The following is a 19,229-nucleotide window of genomic DNA, read 5'->3' on the forward strand; positions in this document are numbered from 1 at the left end:
CTTATCTTCATTCCAACAACGAAGTTGCTTTCACAACTACTGGTGTGTGAAGTACAACCACTAATTTTGTATGTTACGTGTAGTTTTGCTATATTAAAACACCCATTTTAAACACCCTTTGGTTACAAAGCAAGCCAGCAAGCTGTATTGCTACCAAAAGAAATGCCATCACTCCTATCCACTCTATAAACATAAAGATCCCTGTAGGACCTGATAAAAATGCTGTATTTGGACAATATTCCCTATCGGTTACCAATTTTTAATCTGCATGAAAATTGCTTTACTGGCATCATACATTTATTTACTTACTAAGCATGCTCTGCAGTGTGAAGCATTAATTAATAGTGCCTATAATATTTCCATCCCACAAGAACAGCACAGTTGGTTGACTTTCATAAACCCATGTAAAATGCCCCTGTAATATGTCAACACAGAAAACATCTGAAGACTTATGAGATTTCCAGTGTTCCTGAGTTCAATAGCTCCTGAGTTCAATGTTTCCTGTGTTCAATATACTTGCTCAGAGACTTCATCAGCTAAAATTTTTGAAGTTTCTGCTAATCAAATTGAATAATTTTAGTGTTCCTTCCTCATCTTCTTCCCAAATCCTGATTTGTGTTTCCTTACCGCACCTCCCATCACCACTGCTTGCTATATTATGCTATTATTTCATGTCAACTCATCAAAAGAAGATGATTTTAGTCAACAGAATCAGTGGAGTGAAAATCAGCACAGGTGCTTGTTGAGAATTTGCAAGTGTTGAAAGTAAAGCAGCTCCTTCAAGCTGTCAGCTTCCAGAAAAGCTCAAAGATTTTGTATTTCACAACCCCACATCAGATCTCTTTCCAGTCTCTTTCTCTCTCTCACACACACAGAGCTCATTGCTCAGACCAAGTGTGTCATTTCCCAGACATTCCCTTTGAGACTGAAGTACTTTACCTGCACAATGCTCCATGCAAAGCTAAAGGGATATGTTATTATCCTCTGCTAAACCTCAGTAAGAAATCTGTAAAAAGGAATGATCTATAAAAAGCAATTATTGGATACCTTTCAATGGGGATGACAGTGTGATAATTATGCAAGTTCCATATGAAGATTACTTTCTTTGCTCGGAAAGTCAGCCTTGCCAAAGATACACAGACTCAGCAAAGCATCCAGTTTCCCGAGAGGGAAGAAACTGGTAGACATTTGCCTATCTGATATTAAAAGTGAAGCAAATAGCCACTCTTACCCTCAAAACCTTGTCTGATGAAAGAAAAACATGACTACAGAAAATTAATGCAGCTTCTCAAGAAAGCTATCTTCAAATTCATACTCATTGTACAGCGTTCAGATCAAAGCAAATGTTTTCTTCGATTACACTTTTAGCATTCCAGTCAAGTTCCCAAGCATAAGAATGAAATGGGTGTTTTTCCAGCTTTTCAGGAAGTATCTTCCACACTGAAAATAATTCTCTCTCTAGAATTCATAGAAAATACTATCTCTAAAAAGCAACCTCCTACTCTTTCATAAACTAGAGGCTAGTGTATGTTGTTAGACAAGTAGAATGCAAGTGCTCTGCTAACTAGCTGCTCCTCCATTACTCATTTGCCTTTCCTCCAGGGCCAGGGTTTCTTACTTCAGAGGATGCCAGATGGTTTGCAAACCCTTTCTAGCATTTAAATTGTCTTATAAATATTGTGAGAAAGAGCAAGAATCAGGATTTACCAAACAAAATTATCACTGAAAACCAAACAAATCCATGACATGCACTAACTGATCTCCGTATAAAATCCATGCAATGCCTGGAAATTTCCAAAGTGCATGTTGTTGAAACAACATATACTTAGTAACAGCTCACCATAGTGCTTATCCTCTCCAAAACCTGGCCTTAGCTGCAGCAAATATGAAACAAATCACTGTATGCCAGCTTCCCAATAAAACAGAGATGCTAAATTCAATCTTTAGGTAAACTGACATAACTCCCATGGACTTCATTACAAGTTGTGGCTTCTTATATCAAAGGCCATTTCAAACTGATTTATTTGAGGGTCTCCAAAAAGACACTGTTAAATTTGCAGCAAAAAGAAGAGTAGGAAAAGAGGTAAAAGGTACAGAGATCGAATTCTTCAAAGTAGAACACTTCTCTGACATGAATTAAAAAAAAATGTGGACAGACTATTTAGTAAACTCAAACCATGCCACATGACATGTGTATGTTTTGCATAGTGTCTCCTCAAGAAGCAGTTGACCTGATGGCAGAAGAAATGATTGGAAATTTTCTAACCAAAGTACACCAGAAACTGTATAACCGATCCAGGTTTAAACTTCAAATGTTATGTTATTAGAGATCTGCTAAAGGCGATTCAGAACTCAGTTTAAACCAACCATACATAATATGGAAAACCTGATAGCCCACAGCAAAAATCAACCATGACTATTTAATATGGTTTTATAAGCATGGTTCTGCTTATTCCCACTTCCAGCAAGTCATTTTGGTCACTTCTGCGGTGAAACCCCACTCAGACGATTTAAATGCAATCCATTCTCTATGATTTTATAAAGAGTCCTGTGCTTCAGCTAGGAGGAGTATCCTACCACAGCTGAATCTACTGTAGTTTCACAAAAAAACAGTAAGAGTGGCAGTGCAGCCACAGAGTCTGAAATGAGGAGAGACCACGTAAGTCAGTGACCATGAAATAAATTCATATCCCAGTACAGAGACAATAAAGAAGACGGTCTCCTTAAAAGAATACACTAATGAAAGAAATACAACAAAGTGACTGAGATGGCCAGACCTTATGAGAATGAGAACTAGGTCAATGTGGAAACTCCTAATATGTATTCTGCGGTGTTGGTGAACCCTGCCTCCTCTGAAGTTTTACCACTTAATTCAACAAGCAGTATTGAGTCCTTATAAAATAGCAAAGACATAGATTTGAAGACATATTCAAGCATGGGTCAATTCAGGCTAAGCCAAGATTTCAACCACAACACTGCTTCAAAGCTATTCTGGCCATATGACCTGCATTTTTCTCTTGTATTATTTTGCTCTGGGCCTTCTCATGGATAAGACTGCCAGTTTTCTTTTCAGCTGAAATTTCTGATAGTGTTGCTAAGAGTATAATTTGTGCTTTGCATCACATGAAATAGGTTAAGTAAAAAAAACCTCCCATTCCTTTTCATTTTAGAATGTAAACAAACTAACAATGCAGGGAAAAAACCCACATCAGATTAGATCATTAAATCACATGTAGCAAAATAACCTAAATACAATTATTCTATGGAGGATGAGAAATGGAACAGAGCTAATATAAAAAATACTGCAAACAAGTAATCAGATTAGACTAGACTCGTGTGATAGAGCTGTAAAAATTGGCACTAACTTTTGAGAAATATGCATGTACTTAATTTAAAATAAAGGAGTGCAGTAAAGAAATCAGAACTTTCCATAGGTGACCTGTTGAAAACCTGTTAAAATAGGCTAATAAACAGAAACACAGAAGAGCTTCAGATCATATACAGCTGTGAATTAGACCCTTTTTTATTAACATTCAGGGAAAGTGAGAGCAATGTACTAGAAATAGAGTTTTTTCCTGAGGGGGGGAAATGAAGACTTAAGACAAAGTAAGGATGACGTCTAGGCTGGTAGAAGAGAAATTACAATCAAAATAGAAACGGCTTCAGTGCCAGTCAGCCAGAGTTTCAGGATTTTGGAAGGCACAGCATATGGGAAGGAAGGGAAAAAGAAGATAAAGAAAGACGTGAAAGACCTCCTGGCCAACAAATGGCAGTGCTAGATAACTCAAAAGAGAGGAAACAACTACAAATAAAACCCAAAATTAGCTCCCAGAAGCAAAACAGAGGAAATGAGAGTAAGAGAAAATCCAGCAATATCATACCATGCAGTATACTTGCACCTGCTTTCAACAGACACATTACCTGTCCTCAGTGTTGGACCTTGACTATCCTCAAGGACAATCTCAACTTTCAGAGAGGTATGGCAAATAATTGGAATAGCTGAACCAGACTTCTTCCAATTTAGTATCTTCATAGATACTAAATGCCAAACCTGAAACGTTTCTGTGACTTTTAAAGTGTAAGTCCCACAAAATGGCTGAACTTAACCAGATAGCTTTTTCCTGTTCTGCAAAGAAATGTTTTATTGTTTCTCCAGAGGAGCTATTTTGGCTCTTTGCTCCCACAAGATAAAAGGGGAAAGAGAGGATGCTATGAAAAATGTAGGGGATCATAGTAAACAATAAAAGATACTTTTTTTCGCCAAACAGTTTCTGATCATTGAGGCAGATTACAAGAGCTTAAAAGCAAGTGTCTAATTTGTTTTTTGCTGGATGCACTAAACTACCTCTTATCACAGATCTAAGTATTACATATACCGTAAATAACTTTAGCTCTTCACTGTGTGGTTACCAAGTGTCCTGGGTTCAGCAGTAGCAGTCATTTTTCCCCTTCTTGGTAGCTGGTGCAGTGCAGTGTTTTGATTTTTGGCCTGGGAACAGAGCTGATAGTAATGTTTTGGTTTGGCCAAGGACTTTGTGAGCCTCATGCTCTGCCAGGGAGGAGGGGAAGCCAGGAGGAAGCAGACAGGACACCTGACCCAAACTGACCAAAGAGGTATTCCATACCACAGCACGTCATGCCCAGGATGTAACTGGGAGTTAGCCGGAAGGGCTGGGAGTCTGCAGGGTTGGAGGAGGTATCGGTTGGAGCTTGGTCGGGCTGGGGGGGGCGAGTTATCGGTCAGCTGGTGCTGAGGTGTTGTATTCTCTTCCCTTGTTATTTCCTTTATCATTATTATCATTGGTGGTAGCAGTAGTGATTTGTGTTATACCTTAGTTACTAAACTGCTCTTATCTCAACCCGTGGGAGTTGCATTCTTTTCAATTCTCCTCTCCCTCCCTCCGGGAGCAGGGGGAGGGCACGAAAGGGGGGGAAGTGAGTGAACAAGTTACCTGACTGGGTTTAAACCATGACACCAAGAAACAGATAAAAATTGAGAGGCTTGAAATTCTGAACCACTTACTTAAAATCCTGCACAAGAAGTTTAGGGCACTCAGTCTTATATAGCTTTAAAACCCCCTGGTTTTCTCAAAGCACAGAGCAATCAAGTACTGGAAGGGAGGTTCTAGTGACATGTTGCAAACGTGGTATCTAAACCTATTAGCAATTTGTTTAAAATATTGACTTTTAAAATTTCCAGGTTTAGACAAGCTTTACCAAAATGCAGCTCTGTATTCTCGCATGAGTCTGTCTCTGTTCCCAGTTTAGTAGTTCTTGGATTAGTGGCACTCAGGCTTTTGCGGGAACAAGTAGCAAAGCCATTTTTTTTTTGTTTTGGCCAGTTTCCTTCTTCAGAGGACATAACCTCAAGATGGCTTCACAGGTGAAATAGGGACTGAGGTTTGCTTACAGACTATAATTTCTTCAGTAACATTTTTTGTGTGGGCCACCCAGACTGCATACGTGCTGCATTTTAAAGGCAAGGCAACTTCTAGACTTCATCACAGCTGCACCAGCCGGAGTACTCTTTGATAACCTGGAGGCAGAAGAAAGAACATCTTCATTAAATCTCAACATAACAGAGCTATGAGGGCTGCAGTTATGTTGCAGGACAGGCTTAGAATTTAGAATTATTTTTGACAGCCAATTTTTTTACAGTTTTTTTCTTTTAGAGAAGTGCTCTAAAAAGTAGAGACAAGTGCAAGATTCTGCACATCAAGAGAAGAGTCATCTGTACATGCACAGAATGGGAAACAGCTGACTAAAGTATTAATGATAGGAGAAGAGAGGAAAGAGTTTAGAAACTATAGTGCAGTATAAGATGAATAAGCATCAGCTATGCAGTGCTATTTCAAAGAAAAACAACAACAAATGTTGACAACATAATAAAATTCCTACAGACTGGAGTCTACAAAGTTCTTAAACTTTCCTGTTTAACTTCTCACTGGTAAGACTTCAGACAGGACCTTACAAGCAGGTTTGGGTGCTAGGTTTCAAGAAAGATGAAGAGAATCCAAAAGAAGGCAGTCAAAATGAAAATCGCAACTCCAGAGAAAAATGACCTGTAAAAAAAGTTGAACCAGGTTGTGCTGCGTAAGACAGAACAGACTGAGACAAGGCATGACAATATTTTCAAGTACATAGTTTGCTGCAGAAGAGAACCAGACTGTTCTCGATCTCAAAGGTGGACAGGACAGGAAGTACTAAGCTCAAATTACAGTGATGTATATTCGGGTAAGACATTGGAAACATTCTAGTCATGAGGACATTGAAGAATTGGGATAGGCTGTCTAGAGAGATGATGTAGTTACTACCCCTGGAAATCTTCGCTTTTGACAGAGATACGTCAGAAATAACACAGGTTTATCAACTGGAGTGTCAGTGTACAGTTGGAGACTTTATTGTCCTAGGACAGTTTGAATGCAACTCTTATTAAGTCATTCATTGTGAAATCAAATCAAATAACCGCAAAACACAATATCCAGTAATATCTAGCTTGTAACCAACAATACACCAACGTTCTCTGCAAAGGCTGAGCATACCCAAGAATATGCTTATAATGGAGCCAGGACGGAGGATATGAAAGCAGAAATACTGATACACTATGGTGTTTAGAGTATATAACATACATAAATGTATATGAGTGTATCTACCAAACAGCCAGCCATGGACAGTGTTTTGAGGCTAAAGGAAGATCAGGAGAAGAGACTTTGATGCCTGCTTCTCTGACTGGCCATGATTTAATGCCACAGACTGTGGTTCTTCAAGCCTATCAGAATCTCAGCTCCTGTCTGGCACTTGCCCACCACACAGTTAATCAGGTTCCAGAGTTTTCTTTTAATCCCATCTCCTCCACAATTCAGACTCAGCCTTTCTGAGCTATGATTAAGAAGTTCCTTTATTAAGGTATTTAGCAAACCCACTATTAATTCAGCAACTTGAAGCCAAAGACAATAAGCATTTAAAAGAAACACACTGTAAACCACACACTGTATTCATCAATTGTCCTGTTTTGCGTATCTTCTATGCAACTACTGCATGATAACTACTTCGGATGTGTTGGCAACTGTGAGGTATCTCAGATGATGCTTTTTATCAGAAGCGACCTGAATGCGTTCGGAATGTTCCATTTATTAAATTGCCGGAACACTCTGAAGTGCTGATCAGATTATTTGAAATACTATTACAAAATTATGAAAAGGGGGGTTAATACTTGTTCTCAGCAGAACATTAAAAGGTATTTAAGAGAAATACGGCCTGCAGAGCTTGTTAGCCATCTCTGTAAATACATATGTCAATACATTCTGAAATGGTTAGATGTCCTTCACTGTACATAACAGTAATATCCCTAGACCACAGCTGCAGCATGAATTTAACTCAGAACTTCAGGCTGTACCAAAAGCTTATCAACAGAGAAATGTGCTGCAAAGTATTTCAGTAAGTAGCAATCTTAAAGTGCCAGCATGCCTATCTACCTTTGAACCAGAATTTTGCACTTGACCCATCAGGTTATCTCACAGAAACAATACCAAAAAAGATTATAGCATCGTAGGGGCCAAAATAGTTTGTGTCTACCCGAGGGCTACATGGCACTGGGTGTTGGTATTCCCTCAAACAGGGTTTCTTCTGTGTATCTTACGCTTCTTCACATCTATCATACCTGTCCTACATAAAAGCTGATGACTGCCTATTTTGTGCCTCCTTCTGTGGTGAACGTGATGTGCAGACAGACTGGATAAACTCTCAGAGTATCTGAAAGGCAAGTAAGAGGAACCCTGGGGACTAGACCTCCCTTTTCAGAGGGGTTGGCCACTGTGCCCAACCAGATTCCTTTGGTCACAGTTGCCTTCATCGCCTCCACCCCAGCAGAACAAGTTTCAGCTCTCTGGTCTCATTAAACAAATCAGGGCATAATAACTAGTCCTGTTGCTATTATAACTGGGGGGAGGGGGGATCTGGCAAAAGGCAAGAGAGGAATTTTCTTTAATTCTAGAAAGTTGTGCATTTGAATGTTAACTATAAATAAATGTCCCAAGTGGAAAGTTTGCACCTAACATTCTTTTTTACTGATTAGCTCCCACTGTGTCTGCCTGAGCATGTAAGAGCTTACACAGTGAATACATAGTACTAGATCTCTTTTGCAAGCAAGTTAAATACTGTTGCTGGCTTCCTTGCTTCAGTTGTTTTGATCTTGGAGAAGACTGAACCTCTACCATCTTCATGAAGCCAAAATTACAACCCGAGATGCTAGATCTCAAGCAGTCAATTAAATAGCAAACACACATCCTAAAACGATGACTACCCAGGCTTCCTTAAGCTAAACTCATTCAGCTAAATTTCATCTATTCTTCCCCTTCAGGACATGAAAGTACTTGGACAAACAAGTACTTGGACAAACAAAAACTTCGTCAAGAAAGGACTACCACTGAAAACATAATCTCTGCTGCATTCAGAGCAGGACAAGTACTTCAGGACCAATTCCTCCCTCTATCTCTCCCTCCTCCCTCCAAGAAAATCAAGCAAGCAACATTTTCTTTTTGCAAAAGTAAAAAAAAAAAACCCAAACCACTAAACAAGCAAATAAACTGAACACAAAAAACAGCTTTGGACACTCCCAAGTGGAACTGGAATGGAAAAAAATATAAGGAACAATATTGCTATGTTCTACCAGCTTAAAAAACTTAGAAACATACCATCATGCAGCATTATTTATCAAAATATACTATATTACCTAAGAATTATGCCCATTTCTTAGTCCACAGATTGAAAGTAGTGCAGGAACAAGGTCTAGGAATTAATGTCTTTGGTAGATTTATACATGCCCAAAATCAAACCAGTGCTGCAAATATTCAGGTTCTATACAGGTAACAGATTTTCTTATATACCTCTAACCTTCCAAAGTCCCATTCTTATATATGGTCCCGTTCTTATATATGGTTGTCATAGCTCCTCCTCCAGACAAGTGAGTCCAAGTCCACCACCTTATCTAAGCAGACTCATTTGTGGAGGAGCGATGAGGCAGTGTTGCCAATACTTCCAAGAACTTATGTTTCCCTTACAGCCCCAAATTCCTGTAGCTTTCTGACTTTCCTTTTTTTTCCCCTATAACTCCCAAGTCCCTGTGGATTATCCAGAAAAGTCTAAAAGTGACCAGTACAACACAACATCTCTAAAAGCTAAGTACACATACCCCAAGGAATATGTAGCTTTAAAACATCATTACTGTTAAACCAACTTCACCTTCTGTTGCAGTACTGGTACCATGAGCTAGACCTGCTTTGAATTATGAGCTCTTGTATGCCTTTTCTGCCTGAGGCTCTAATTCTTCCCTTCAGTCTCAGGTGGTACTGTTGCAGGATATACTAGCAAGAATAGCTGAGCAGCACACCATTAGAACAACCTCATCAGTTTTGCTGTGAATCTGTTCAGTCTTTGGGAGAAGTACACTGAATACAAGTACACCTGTCTGAAGTGCATGAGAAAAATCATGGAGTTCCTAGTACTTTATGCCAATACTGAAGTCTTACAGCCACCTAAGAGGCTCCAGCTTCCCTTCATGTGGTGGTCTCTTGTGCAGTACACCTACCATTCATCAGCAATAAAATCTGGAGCCTGCCTCAGAAGGAAGGTGAGCTCGCCCAGGTCTTCTATTCAGTCCTGTACTGTTCCTTAAACCTTTATGTGCAGTATCCCTGGCCCACTGGTCCGCAGGGCTGGGAATTATTAAGAATAGCGAAAAGTTTAGAAAACTCCTTATTGTTGGTGAAGAAAGGTGAGCACGCAGATTATTTTATCCCAAGTCTAGATTTCATAGTAAGTTGTCTTAACGCCAAATCCAACCCTCCATCTCTGCATTTCAGAGCAGGCACTTCAAAGGGAGGACTGAGACTTAAGTCAAAACTATTTATGGGATGCCCCAGCCATCTGGTTGGGAAAAAAGTGCAAGCCTGCTTAAGTGGAAGGATGGACAAGTGGAATCATGGACATGTGGAAGGGGAGCAGGCAGCAGTCTGCACTCCATCCTGCAGATCACTGCTGCTGACCCTGCAGGAGCCAGGCCTCTGGGGCTGTGCCTGCTGCCTTAGCCTAGAAGTAAGCTCCATTCTCCATAGCCCATGAATGGTGCGTGTGGCATCACAAGCACAAGGCATGCTGGGGCGCCACATGGAGGGAAGCTGGCAACTGCGTGTAGCTGCTCTTGAAGAACCTGGAAATAAGGGGCAAAAATACAGACTAAAACAACAAAATGTGCAGAAATAGGTTTCTCTTCTGGTTGCATTGGGGTGCTTAACACACACCTATTTCTTTGGCAAGTTTATTACTGCCTCACTGTATTAATAAACCTTTGACAGACAAAGTTTGAGTTTTCCCTTTCCCCACCAATAGGTTTCCAAAATCTAAACCCAATCAGATGCTCCCAGTTTGCTAGGGTTAAAATTACACCCAAGAACAATGCAGAAAGTGTCCTTTCAAGTGTTCCTGGGAAGGAAAGTGGCAAAATCTGAAGATAACAAACAAAATAATAAAGTTTATTTATTTCTTCCTTGTTGCCCAGTCTGATTTAGATAAAGTTAAGTGATTCAAAAGTGCTTAACAAACAGTAGTCCTCTCTGAGTGGCATGCAGTGTGAGCTAAATCCTGTTAGATCTAAAGCCAAGACTCCCTAGAACAGGTACCTAGCATCAGAATCCTAAAGCGTGTAATCAGACATCTAAACATCCTCGGTTTCTGTGTAACCTGGGAAGCTCCTGGCTCCATGAGACCACAGCGTGCCTGCCTGAGATTGTTAAATGGGGTCACTGATGTAATGCGAATTCAAAGCCCAGTTCTGGGGTTCTTTCGCAGCATTACTAGGGTAGGAGGAAGGGCAGGAAGAGGAACGGCGGGCTGTGTCTCCGTCCGCAACGAGCATCGGCTGGGGCCAGCCCTGCTCCGGAGGGCCCCGCACCGGCTCAGCATCTCCCGTCCCTCCCCGGCCCATTCCCGAGCTGCCCCGAGAAAACTCCTCGGGACATGGCCAACTCGATCCCAGGCACGTCCCTGAGCAGCCTGCACGGCTCCCCCGCCGCCGGGGGCAGGGATGCGGTCGCTTCCTTTGCCTGGCGCCCCTGGGGGGAGCCCACCCCCGCTCGGCCCCGGTCGGGCCTGCCGCCGGAGGGGCTGCGTGCGCCCCCCCCCCCCCCCTCTCCCCCCCCCGGCCCGCCAGCACTCACCATATTACAGATGGAGGCGATGTTTCTGACGGTCATTAGTCTAAAGGTTGCAGCGATCCCGCACCGCCATCTTTATAAGGTGAAAACAGCCCCGCTCATGGTGGGAAAAGCGCAGGAAGGCAGAGGGGGCGGCGGCGCCTTCTGCTCCGGGGCTGGGATAAAAGCAAGAGGAGGGGACAGCACAGGCACCCTTTGCACCCGCAGAGCGCGAGGAGGACGAAGCTTCCCTTCCTCCCTCCTCCGGGCGAGTGACGGGGAGATTCAGCACAGCGGCGGGAGCAGCCGCATCTCCGCTCCTTCCGCCTCTGGCTCTCGCACGGTCCGCAGGGCCCCGGGCTCCCGCTGGAGAGCTCAGCCGCGCCTCTGCGCCAGCCGGTACCGCACTAATCTCTCCCTTCCTCCTCCTCCTCCTCCTCCTCTCCCGGCGGCTGCCGCTCGCCGCTCCATTGCAGCGCCGCGCCCGCTGATCCGCTCTGACAGCGCCGGCCAGGGAAGGTCAGCGGCAGTGCCCGGCACCGAGCACCCCGGCGGGGCGCTGCCGCCGCAGCCAATGCGCTGCGGGGAGGAAGGGGCGCGGAGCGGGGGACGGGCGCTCCGGGGAGCGGGGTGCTTCAGTCACTGGGTCGGGAACAGCCACAGGGCTGCGAAACTCGGGTTCGGTGCACGTGAAGTCAAACGGGCAGGGGCAGGTGAGGGACGGGAAGGCAGAGCCCAACCAGGGCCACACGGATGTGTGGCAATGCCAGCAGCACTGTAATTTAGGACGCGATCTCTCAGTCTAATCTGGGGTACATAGGAACCCAGGCACTGCAGACCCGGAGCAGTAGGTTGGAATGGCACTTACGCCCACAGAAGGTGTTTTGTATTGCCATTCATGCAGACAGCACTTGTCTTCACAAATACTGGCTTGGGACCATGTCCACACCACACACCTTAGCGCCAAAGTGCGTTCATACAACACCGTTAATGTGATAATCTCAGTTCCTCTTCAAGAACAAATAAGTCAAGGCCCATGCCTTTCTCCAGGGCAAAGCAGTAGGAGTGTATTAAATCTACAGACGTGATAATAGGCACAAGGTTGTTTAATAGCTAACTTGAGGCCACACAGCAAATCGCTGAGGGAAGAAAGAATGAAGTTCAGCTAAGGCAATGATTCATCTTTGAATTTCCCATTTCCTTAGCAGATGTTGCTGCTCTCAGCAGAAGCAGAAGGCCCATTTTTTGTTCCTCTGCAATGCTAAGGAAACCATTCAGAGGAAGAGAGAACTGCTAACATTTCTACAGGCACCCCTGCTCCTCACAGCACCTGGGAGCATGGCAGTGCTTGGCTACACTTTTTGCTTCATGATGCTAGAATACAATAGTTTCAGCCTATACAGCCTGGCCCCACAGTCTTTATTTACAGCAAACATTCTGAAGCCAGTATTTATTTTATTTATTTATTTATTTAATTAATTAATTAATTTCAAGAGAAGGTCTATGATTACTAATAGAAATCTGACATAGGCAGTAGCATCTAAAGAAAATTCCTACCCTAAGAATGCTGTTAGGTAAGTGGCCTCATTCCAGCTCATTGCAGAGAAGTGCCCACTTCATAAAAACATCAAATTTGACATTAGTTGTCATCCTTCTATTGACAGTTTCAGCAATGAAACTCAACATGGAGTTGTCACAGAAACAGAATTTCTTTCCTCAGTAAGTTGGATTAGTTATATTAAATCATTGCAAATATTTGAAATACAGGATGCAGAAAAATTTTTTGGACATTATGAATTGAAGGCGTCAGGGCTGCTAAACTGCTACCTAAATGCATAAATCACTATGTAAAAGGGGCATCAGATGTAATACTGAGAAAAAAAATATCTTTGGCATAATTCTATTAAGTTCATGGTCCTGCATTATGTGTGAATTCGATCCTAAGTGTTTAATTTGCTTAAATTCTGAGGACTGGATGATACATAACATCATAGGTTTTCTCTATGTATGTAGCTGAGGGAAATGGGAGTTAAGCTGAGGTGTCATTTCTGAACTGGCCACCCCCAGCATCAGTTCTGAAGCAATCAAGGCCGATTGGTCTCTGGTACATTTCTAAGCAGCCTGCAGCGTACTGCACTACAGCTGGGTTTTAAACTCAGATTCCTTTTATTCCGGCAGCCTAATGGTGTACTCTTTGCTGCAGCTCATTTATTCCAATTCACTGTAGAGAATCATACTTGCTGTCAGTGAAAAGTTATGAAGCAAATGAAAGGGCTTGAAAGGTGATTAAAAAAACAAATGAAACAAAGTGTGGTAACTAATAAAGCCATTTACCTCACATATATTTTAATGTCAAGCACATCATTCATATGAACTTCAGAGAAATCACACAAAGCAGTTAAATGAAAAATTAAGGAACAGGTAAGTGGTACTTTCATACCTTTGCTTTCTTACTGATACCAATTACTTCACTTCAGGATAAAGCTTCAGGGGAGGTTCTGTTTGTTAAACTTCCTTTTTTAAAAACATAAATTGCTATTAGTTAACCATTTATTGTCTGTTCAAGGAAATGACAAATGTTGAATATAAGCATACTTGGAAATATGCACACATACATAATTCTGTGAAGAATTCAGTATCATTATCCTTAGCGCTAATAAAAATACTTTCATTTAAGAGTGGACACATTTCATGACTTATTGCTGAGGAATCATAATAAAAATAAGAAACAATGCATAAGTGTTTATGTGCCAGTTGAACCACAGTTAAGCACTAGCTTTTTTGCTCTTCAGGTTTGTATCAAACCAGGAAAGAAGAAAGACACTTGGAATGGGCTGGTGAGTGTTTTGGTTTTCTCTCCATGTTGTCATTTTCAGGCCTAGAAAGTTTGTTTCTGTAGAATTTTGAAGATAAAAAGTGCTAAGAAGAGCAGCAAATGCTAGTTACAAACAGTATAGGGACTGTATGAGTAAGAACAGTGAACAATTGTTTCCACTCTAAAACATTGCCCTATCTCTTCATAACAAACAACTAACCCTGTGTTTGAGTGTTAGACAAAGAGAAGGAAAACAAAAGACTATTTATAACCTAACAGTGCTTATATAATTTCTGTTGAAAGGTCAAAAAATGCCTCCTGCATTTAACTTTAGATCAGTCTTGGTTTCATCTGGTTATACACTATAACATTCTTATTTCACTACATAAAATAGGAAGCTATTGTAAATATCCTCTTTGGCTAGCAGAGGCTTGGACTTCCATAACATTTTCCACCTGACCTTCTCAGAGTACTTTGCAAACATTCTCTCAGACTTGTCAGATTGTGGGTGGCAAGTTAATATTAGCTTCTTTTACAAAGCAAGAAAACAGGCAGCAGAAATTTAGCAACTTGTCCAAAGTTACACAGGAAAGTTAGTAGCAAAACTGGGACTCAAATATCTCTCCATGTTGTGCCACAAAGAGGATATTGCACTTCCTCTCCAAAAATCTTGGAAAATTCCACAGAGGTCTCATTTATGTTTCTCTTGTAATAAACTCTGGTCCAGAAATAGGTAATCATCAGTTTTGCTGAACAAGTGTTTGGAACAGAATCAACTTTAGGATACATTTCCAGGCAATTAAAGGGACATTTTAATGGAAAAGGCAGTTAAAACAATACTCAGGTTTTCCAGAAGGTGGGAGAATATATAATAAGAATTGAAAAAGAATTTCAATATCCAAAATGCTTTCAGTGCCAGCAATGGATGTTTAGAATCTTACACACTTTTTTTTTGTTTCTTGTAGTCACATTAAATTATGCTTTACAAAAATACCAGTATGTCTCTAAAAGAATGGCCAATATGCAGACACAAGCATGAGGACTAAGGATTTTCCATGACGCTTGGCCCCCAATGCAGAACAGATTGGGAGCTTTAGCAGAATGTCAGATGCCAACTTGCAGTCCACAGGCTGAGGCTGTAATGCATTGCTGACAGCAGGTCCATGGAAGCCATTCTATTTACACCTGAAATTATAATGGGAAGAACAAGTTGCAGTCCCTGAAAAATTCATGGCAATCCATAAAAAATGTGGGGAGCCTCCCCACAAATATGGGGCCCCTTAGTCTAAAAGACCAAAACCCAGCTTTGGAATCACTATTCTTTAAGACTGTCAGCTTCAAAGCAACCCCTACCCAGCATTTTTACAAATTACTGTAACTATTCTATGAAATTACTTCACTTGATTTAAAATACAGTAAAGTTTTATCTTTAGAACCCTAACAACAGCAAATTCTCAGAAACTGCTGTTTTACAGAAGAAAACAAAACACATTTACAGCATCTAACTTTGTCTTTTTTGGGGGGGGGAGCAGACATCAGATTTGAAAGCTGAAGGGCTGCAGAATAAAACAGATGCAAACACGTTTATGTCAGGTTTTTTTTTTTTTTAAAGAATGAATAGGTAGAAAGGGCTAATACATAGTAATATAGTTATACAGTGATAAACATGAAACAGTCTATTCTATGTAAAGGCAGTTGAGGCTTGTAAAGTCAGTTTGGTGCTCCATAATGGTATGTGATTATCTCTTAATATCTCATTCCTGGCTTTTTCTTCCTGCTTCATTGTGTTTCAAAAAAAAGAAGTATTTGAAGTTTTGAACAGTGGCAATAAGAGAACTCCTGTGTATTGCTTCAGCAGTTTACACAGCATTACCTTCCCTGACACTCACTACTCAACCAAAAATATTCCCAAATTTATGTAAGGTACAAGCTTGAAGAGTGGCCTCTTTCTCAGGTATTTTATTCAGCAAGGGGAGTTCACTAGAAAACTTTACTAACATTTTTCTTATATAAAATGTGCTTTCAGTTGGAAAGATACTATTTAAGTTCTAATCATACACATTGGCTAGAAAGAGGTAACCAATTTTTTTCACCATGTAAGTAATTTATTGAGTAAGAAGAGACTCACTGAGCACAAATAACAGAAAACTTAAATTTCTAACAGAAATGTACTAGTATTTCTGCCTCTGGAAAGGAAATAACAATTCTGGCTTACCCTCCTCTTCTTCCTTAAAGGTTTTATTTATTATTTTTGTTCTATTCCACAGGCTCTAATTTTAACTACCATACACTCTGATGACAAAATAGAAAGAGTATTTTGACAGCAGACAGGCTGTAAGTGGCATTTAGTCTATTTTCAGCATGAATTTAAGATAGCCTTTTCATTTTATGCAAATTGTAGTGTAAATTAATCCAATTACATTTTTATTACATTATCACATTGCCATCTCAAAGTTCTAATCAAGTTTAAAACAAACAAACAAACAACAACAACAACAAAAAAGGCTGCTATATTGTAAAAAAGGCTGCCACATTGTAAGGTCCCAAACCTGCCAATTATTTAAAGCAGACAGATAGCGTCCAACTGCAGAGGCTGACGGTCACATCAACATTTTACTTGCTTGGTTTTCCTTCATATCAGGTGTGGAGAAAGACAGTGAAATTTAAGTGAAACTGTAATGACAGTTGTACATCGTGGTGAACCCAACATGATGCTTTTAAACAAATGTCAGCTACAAGAGACTTTGAGATTCAATTCATGCATCCCACAAAGACAGACTTGGTTGATCAGAGCACCATTCTTCAAGATTTGAACAACTATGTTCAGGTCACCACAGACTCCTTAAAAAGCTCAACACTAAATTCACAAAATAACTAAGGCACCCAGCTGCCATATAGCTGATCTCAAAATGCTTCTCCAAATTCTTCTCCATGACTGTCTAAACCAGGAATGCCCTAACGTAAACAGACCCAACATCATCTACTGGCATGGTTGACCAGGTGACTGAGTTTTTCCTGGGCATGTGTAGAACCTGCTAACTTTGCACACTGAAAAGAAGCAAAGGCTTCTTCATCATGAGGGGACCAGTGTGGAACAGAGGTACCACCTCAAGTATCTGATTCTTAAGTGTAACTCTTGTAAAAACTTCCCATGCTGCCTCTCCCTTTCCATGTTCTCATGTTCACTATTCAAGTTCCCATGATAACTGAAGTTCCTGTAAATTCTGCTCACAACCAGACCTGCATCTCTCCTGGTTAACATCCTGGATCCATCTCAAAACTAAGCTGTGCTTGGACCCCACAGTAAATGTGGGTTTTCCCACAAGTCCCCAAGATACACAGAGTTGGGGGCAGACTCAGAGCCAACTCAGAGAAGTTTGTACAGGTTAAAATTAGAGGCAGCCCTTTCCCTCCAAAACACAGAAACAGCAGATCTGCCTGCAGCCTTGTAGGTAGTAACTCAATGCACAACTCAGCACTTGCCCAGGGAACAGAAGAACCCTACCTGCGTGTACAGAGGATCAAATTCACATCTGACCCTTGCTAGGACAGTGATTTATTCTACAGGGTAGGTTTGGAAAGGGACAGACAGGTCAGGTGGCCTCTGCATTCCCCTTCTTGAAGTTTTGCCACTATCAGACAAGAAAGTAAGCTTCAGGGAGCCAGAGAGAAGGCAAACAAGGCAAAGCCTGTATGGGGAAGACAGAAGAAAGCTTGTGCAGGGGAAGAAAAAGGAGTAGGATTTTATCTGAATGATTAAAATTCTCATCTAGGATGGATACTGATCACTGGCTTGCTGTGCTAACAGAGGTGCCTGTTTACATTCTGCACTGGAAAAAGAAGAAACTGAACATGACATACTTCCCCCCAGAACACATAGTAAAAATGTAAAGGTTGGACTCCAATTAGTCTTTTTGGCTACATTACAAGACAGGACTGATCTGACTTATGTGTCTAAATGTAGAAAATTATCATTGCAGAGAACCCCACTGGAAATAATGTGAAGTTCGTATCCATTGAGTGACTTACCTAGAGCCTCAGCACAGCTTTTGAACCTTGATATAGTCACAATAAACTTACTGGAACAGGGGTTACAATTGCAACAATGTTTTAAGAATCGAGAATTAGACCTAACTAGAAGCACTTAAGAAACAGTCTCTAGACCTATCACTTGTTTCTAGCTATGTAACTGTTGCAGGCTGAACCAGATCAGTTTATATCTGCTGAGGGTAAGGTAAACACAGGGTTCAGAAAACCGCAGAGGCAGTGGGCCAACCTGTTACACAACTTAAAGGTGTTACTTTGTTGGTAGCAACTCAGTGTGAGCCAATACCGATTCTCACGGAGGCAAGAAGCTATGAATTACCAGCATCCGCCTCTCTGTGAAGCAGGGACTTTTATTGAATTCCGAACTGCACAGGAATGTAGATCTTGTGGCTCCTACCAGCTTTGCTGGGCAACATTCAAAGTCTCTGTGCTACAAATTGCTAATTCCCAGTCTATGTTAATCTGCCTGTACTCACCCTAAAACCTCATAGTATTATCTCCAGACAGGCAACATATCTCAGCTGAGGTAGCACACTAGCTGTTTTGTACCCATATTGTGCAATAACTTGCAGGACAACAGGCCTGGTTCCACCTGTGAATGGCAGGCGTGTTCTAGAGCAAGCTGCATGTGCTGTATCATCATCAAGGGTATTAGCACTGAGGCTTACTTCAGTATCCTTGCACACAGATCCTAAACCTCCTAAAGCAGGGCTCAATTAGGAGTTTAAACAGAGATCAGAAGTATTTAACTCCTCAAAACCGCTACACAGCTGCTGCTTCACACCGAAGACGGTTTTGTTTCTCTGTGTTAAAGACCTCCTGGTCCCTGGAGTCTGGCCTGGGCAGAGAGCGACAATTATGTCCCAGCGAAGATTAGCGCCTTGTCCTGACCCAGGCCGCGGGTCCGCCCCTGACTGACCGCCGCAAAGGGAGCGACTGCGCCACCGGCTAGCTCCTCACTGCAGCACGAAGCCGCCTCCCCACCTCCGACAGCAGCGATCCAGGGGTACGAACCGTCTCCTTACACAGCACAGCACCCCCTCACCCCAGGGGCTGCTCGGAGCACCGGTACCCGGGCCAACTGCCATAAGGTCCACGCGCAGCTCCACACACCACACCCTCCCTACTCGCGAAACACCACGTGCTCCAGCTCCACCAATAGGCAGCGGCGCCCTCCC

General features: G+C 41.7%; 1 protein-coding gene and 1 long non-coding RNA gene across 5 annotated transcripts in view; both read right to left on the minus strand.

The window, feature by feature from the left end:
• The window catches only part of USP46 (ubiquitin specific peptidase 46), a 36,830-nt gene extending 25,025 nt beyond the window's left edge, over window positions 1–11,805 (minus strand). The window contains exon 1 of one of the 4 annotated variants that reach the window (XM_061472223.1): window positions 11,214–11,805. In XM_061472223.1, coding sequence (XP_061328207.1) covers window positions 11,214–11,249 — 36 coding nt within the window. In that variant the 5' untranslated portion in view covers window positions 11,250–11,805. Of the gene's footprint in view, window positions 1–10,073; window positions 10,182–11,213 lie in introns of those variants that run through there. The other 3 variants (XM_061472214.1, XM_061472241.1, XM_061472232.1) reach the window with 3 other exon arrangements.
• A 1,395-nt stretch (window positions 11,806–13,200) lies between these two features.
• On the minus strand, window positions 13,201–19,067 carry LOC133278953 (uncharacterized). Its single transcript, XR_009746735.1, has 3 exons — window positions 18,528–19,067; window positions 17,510–17,693; window positions 13,201–15,189 (listed from the first exon to the last, which is right to left on the minus strand). It is a non-coding gene; the product is annotated as an uncharacterized LOC133278953 (long non-coding RNA).
• Between the last annotated feature and the right edge of the window lie 162 nt (window positions 19,068–19,229).

Source organism: Pezoporus flaviventris, unplaced genomic scaffold (genome assembly GCF_033815535.1).
Source record: "Pezoporus flaviventris isolate CSIRO_AGI_PZ_B2104156 unplaced genomic scaffold, CSIRO_AGI_Pfla_v1 ptg000002l, whole genome shotgun sequence".
In the NCBI taxonomy this organism is placed as follows: domain Eukaryota; kingdom Metazoa; phylum Chordata; class Aves; order Psittaciformes; family Psittacidae; genus Pezoporus; species Pezoporus flaviventris.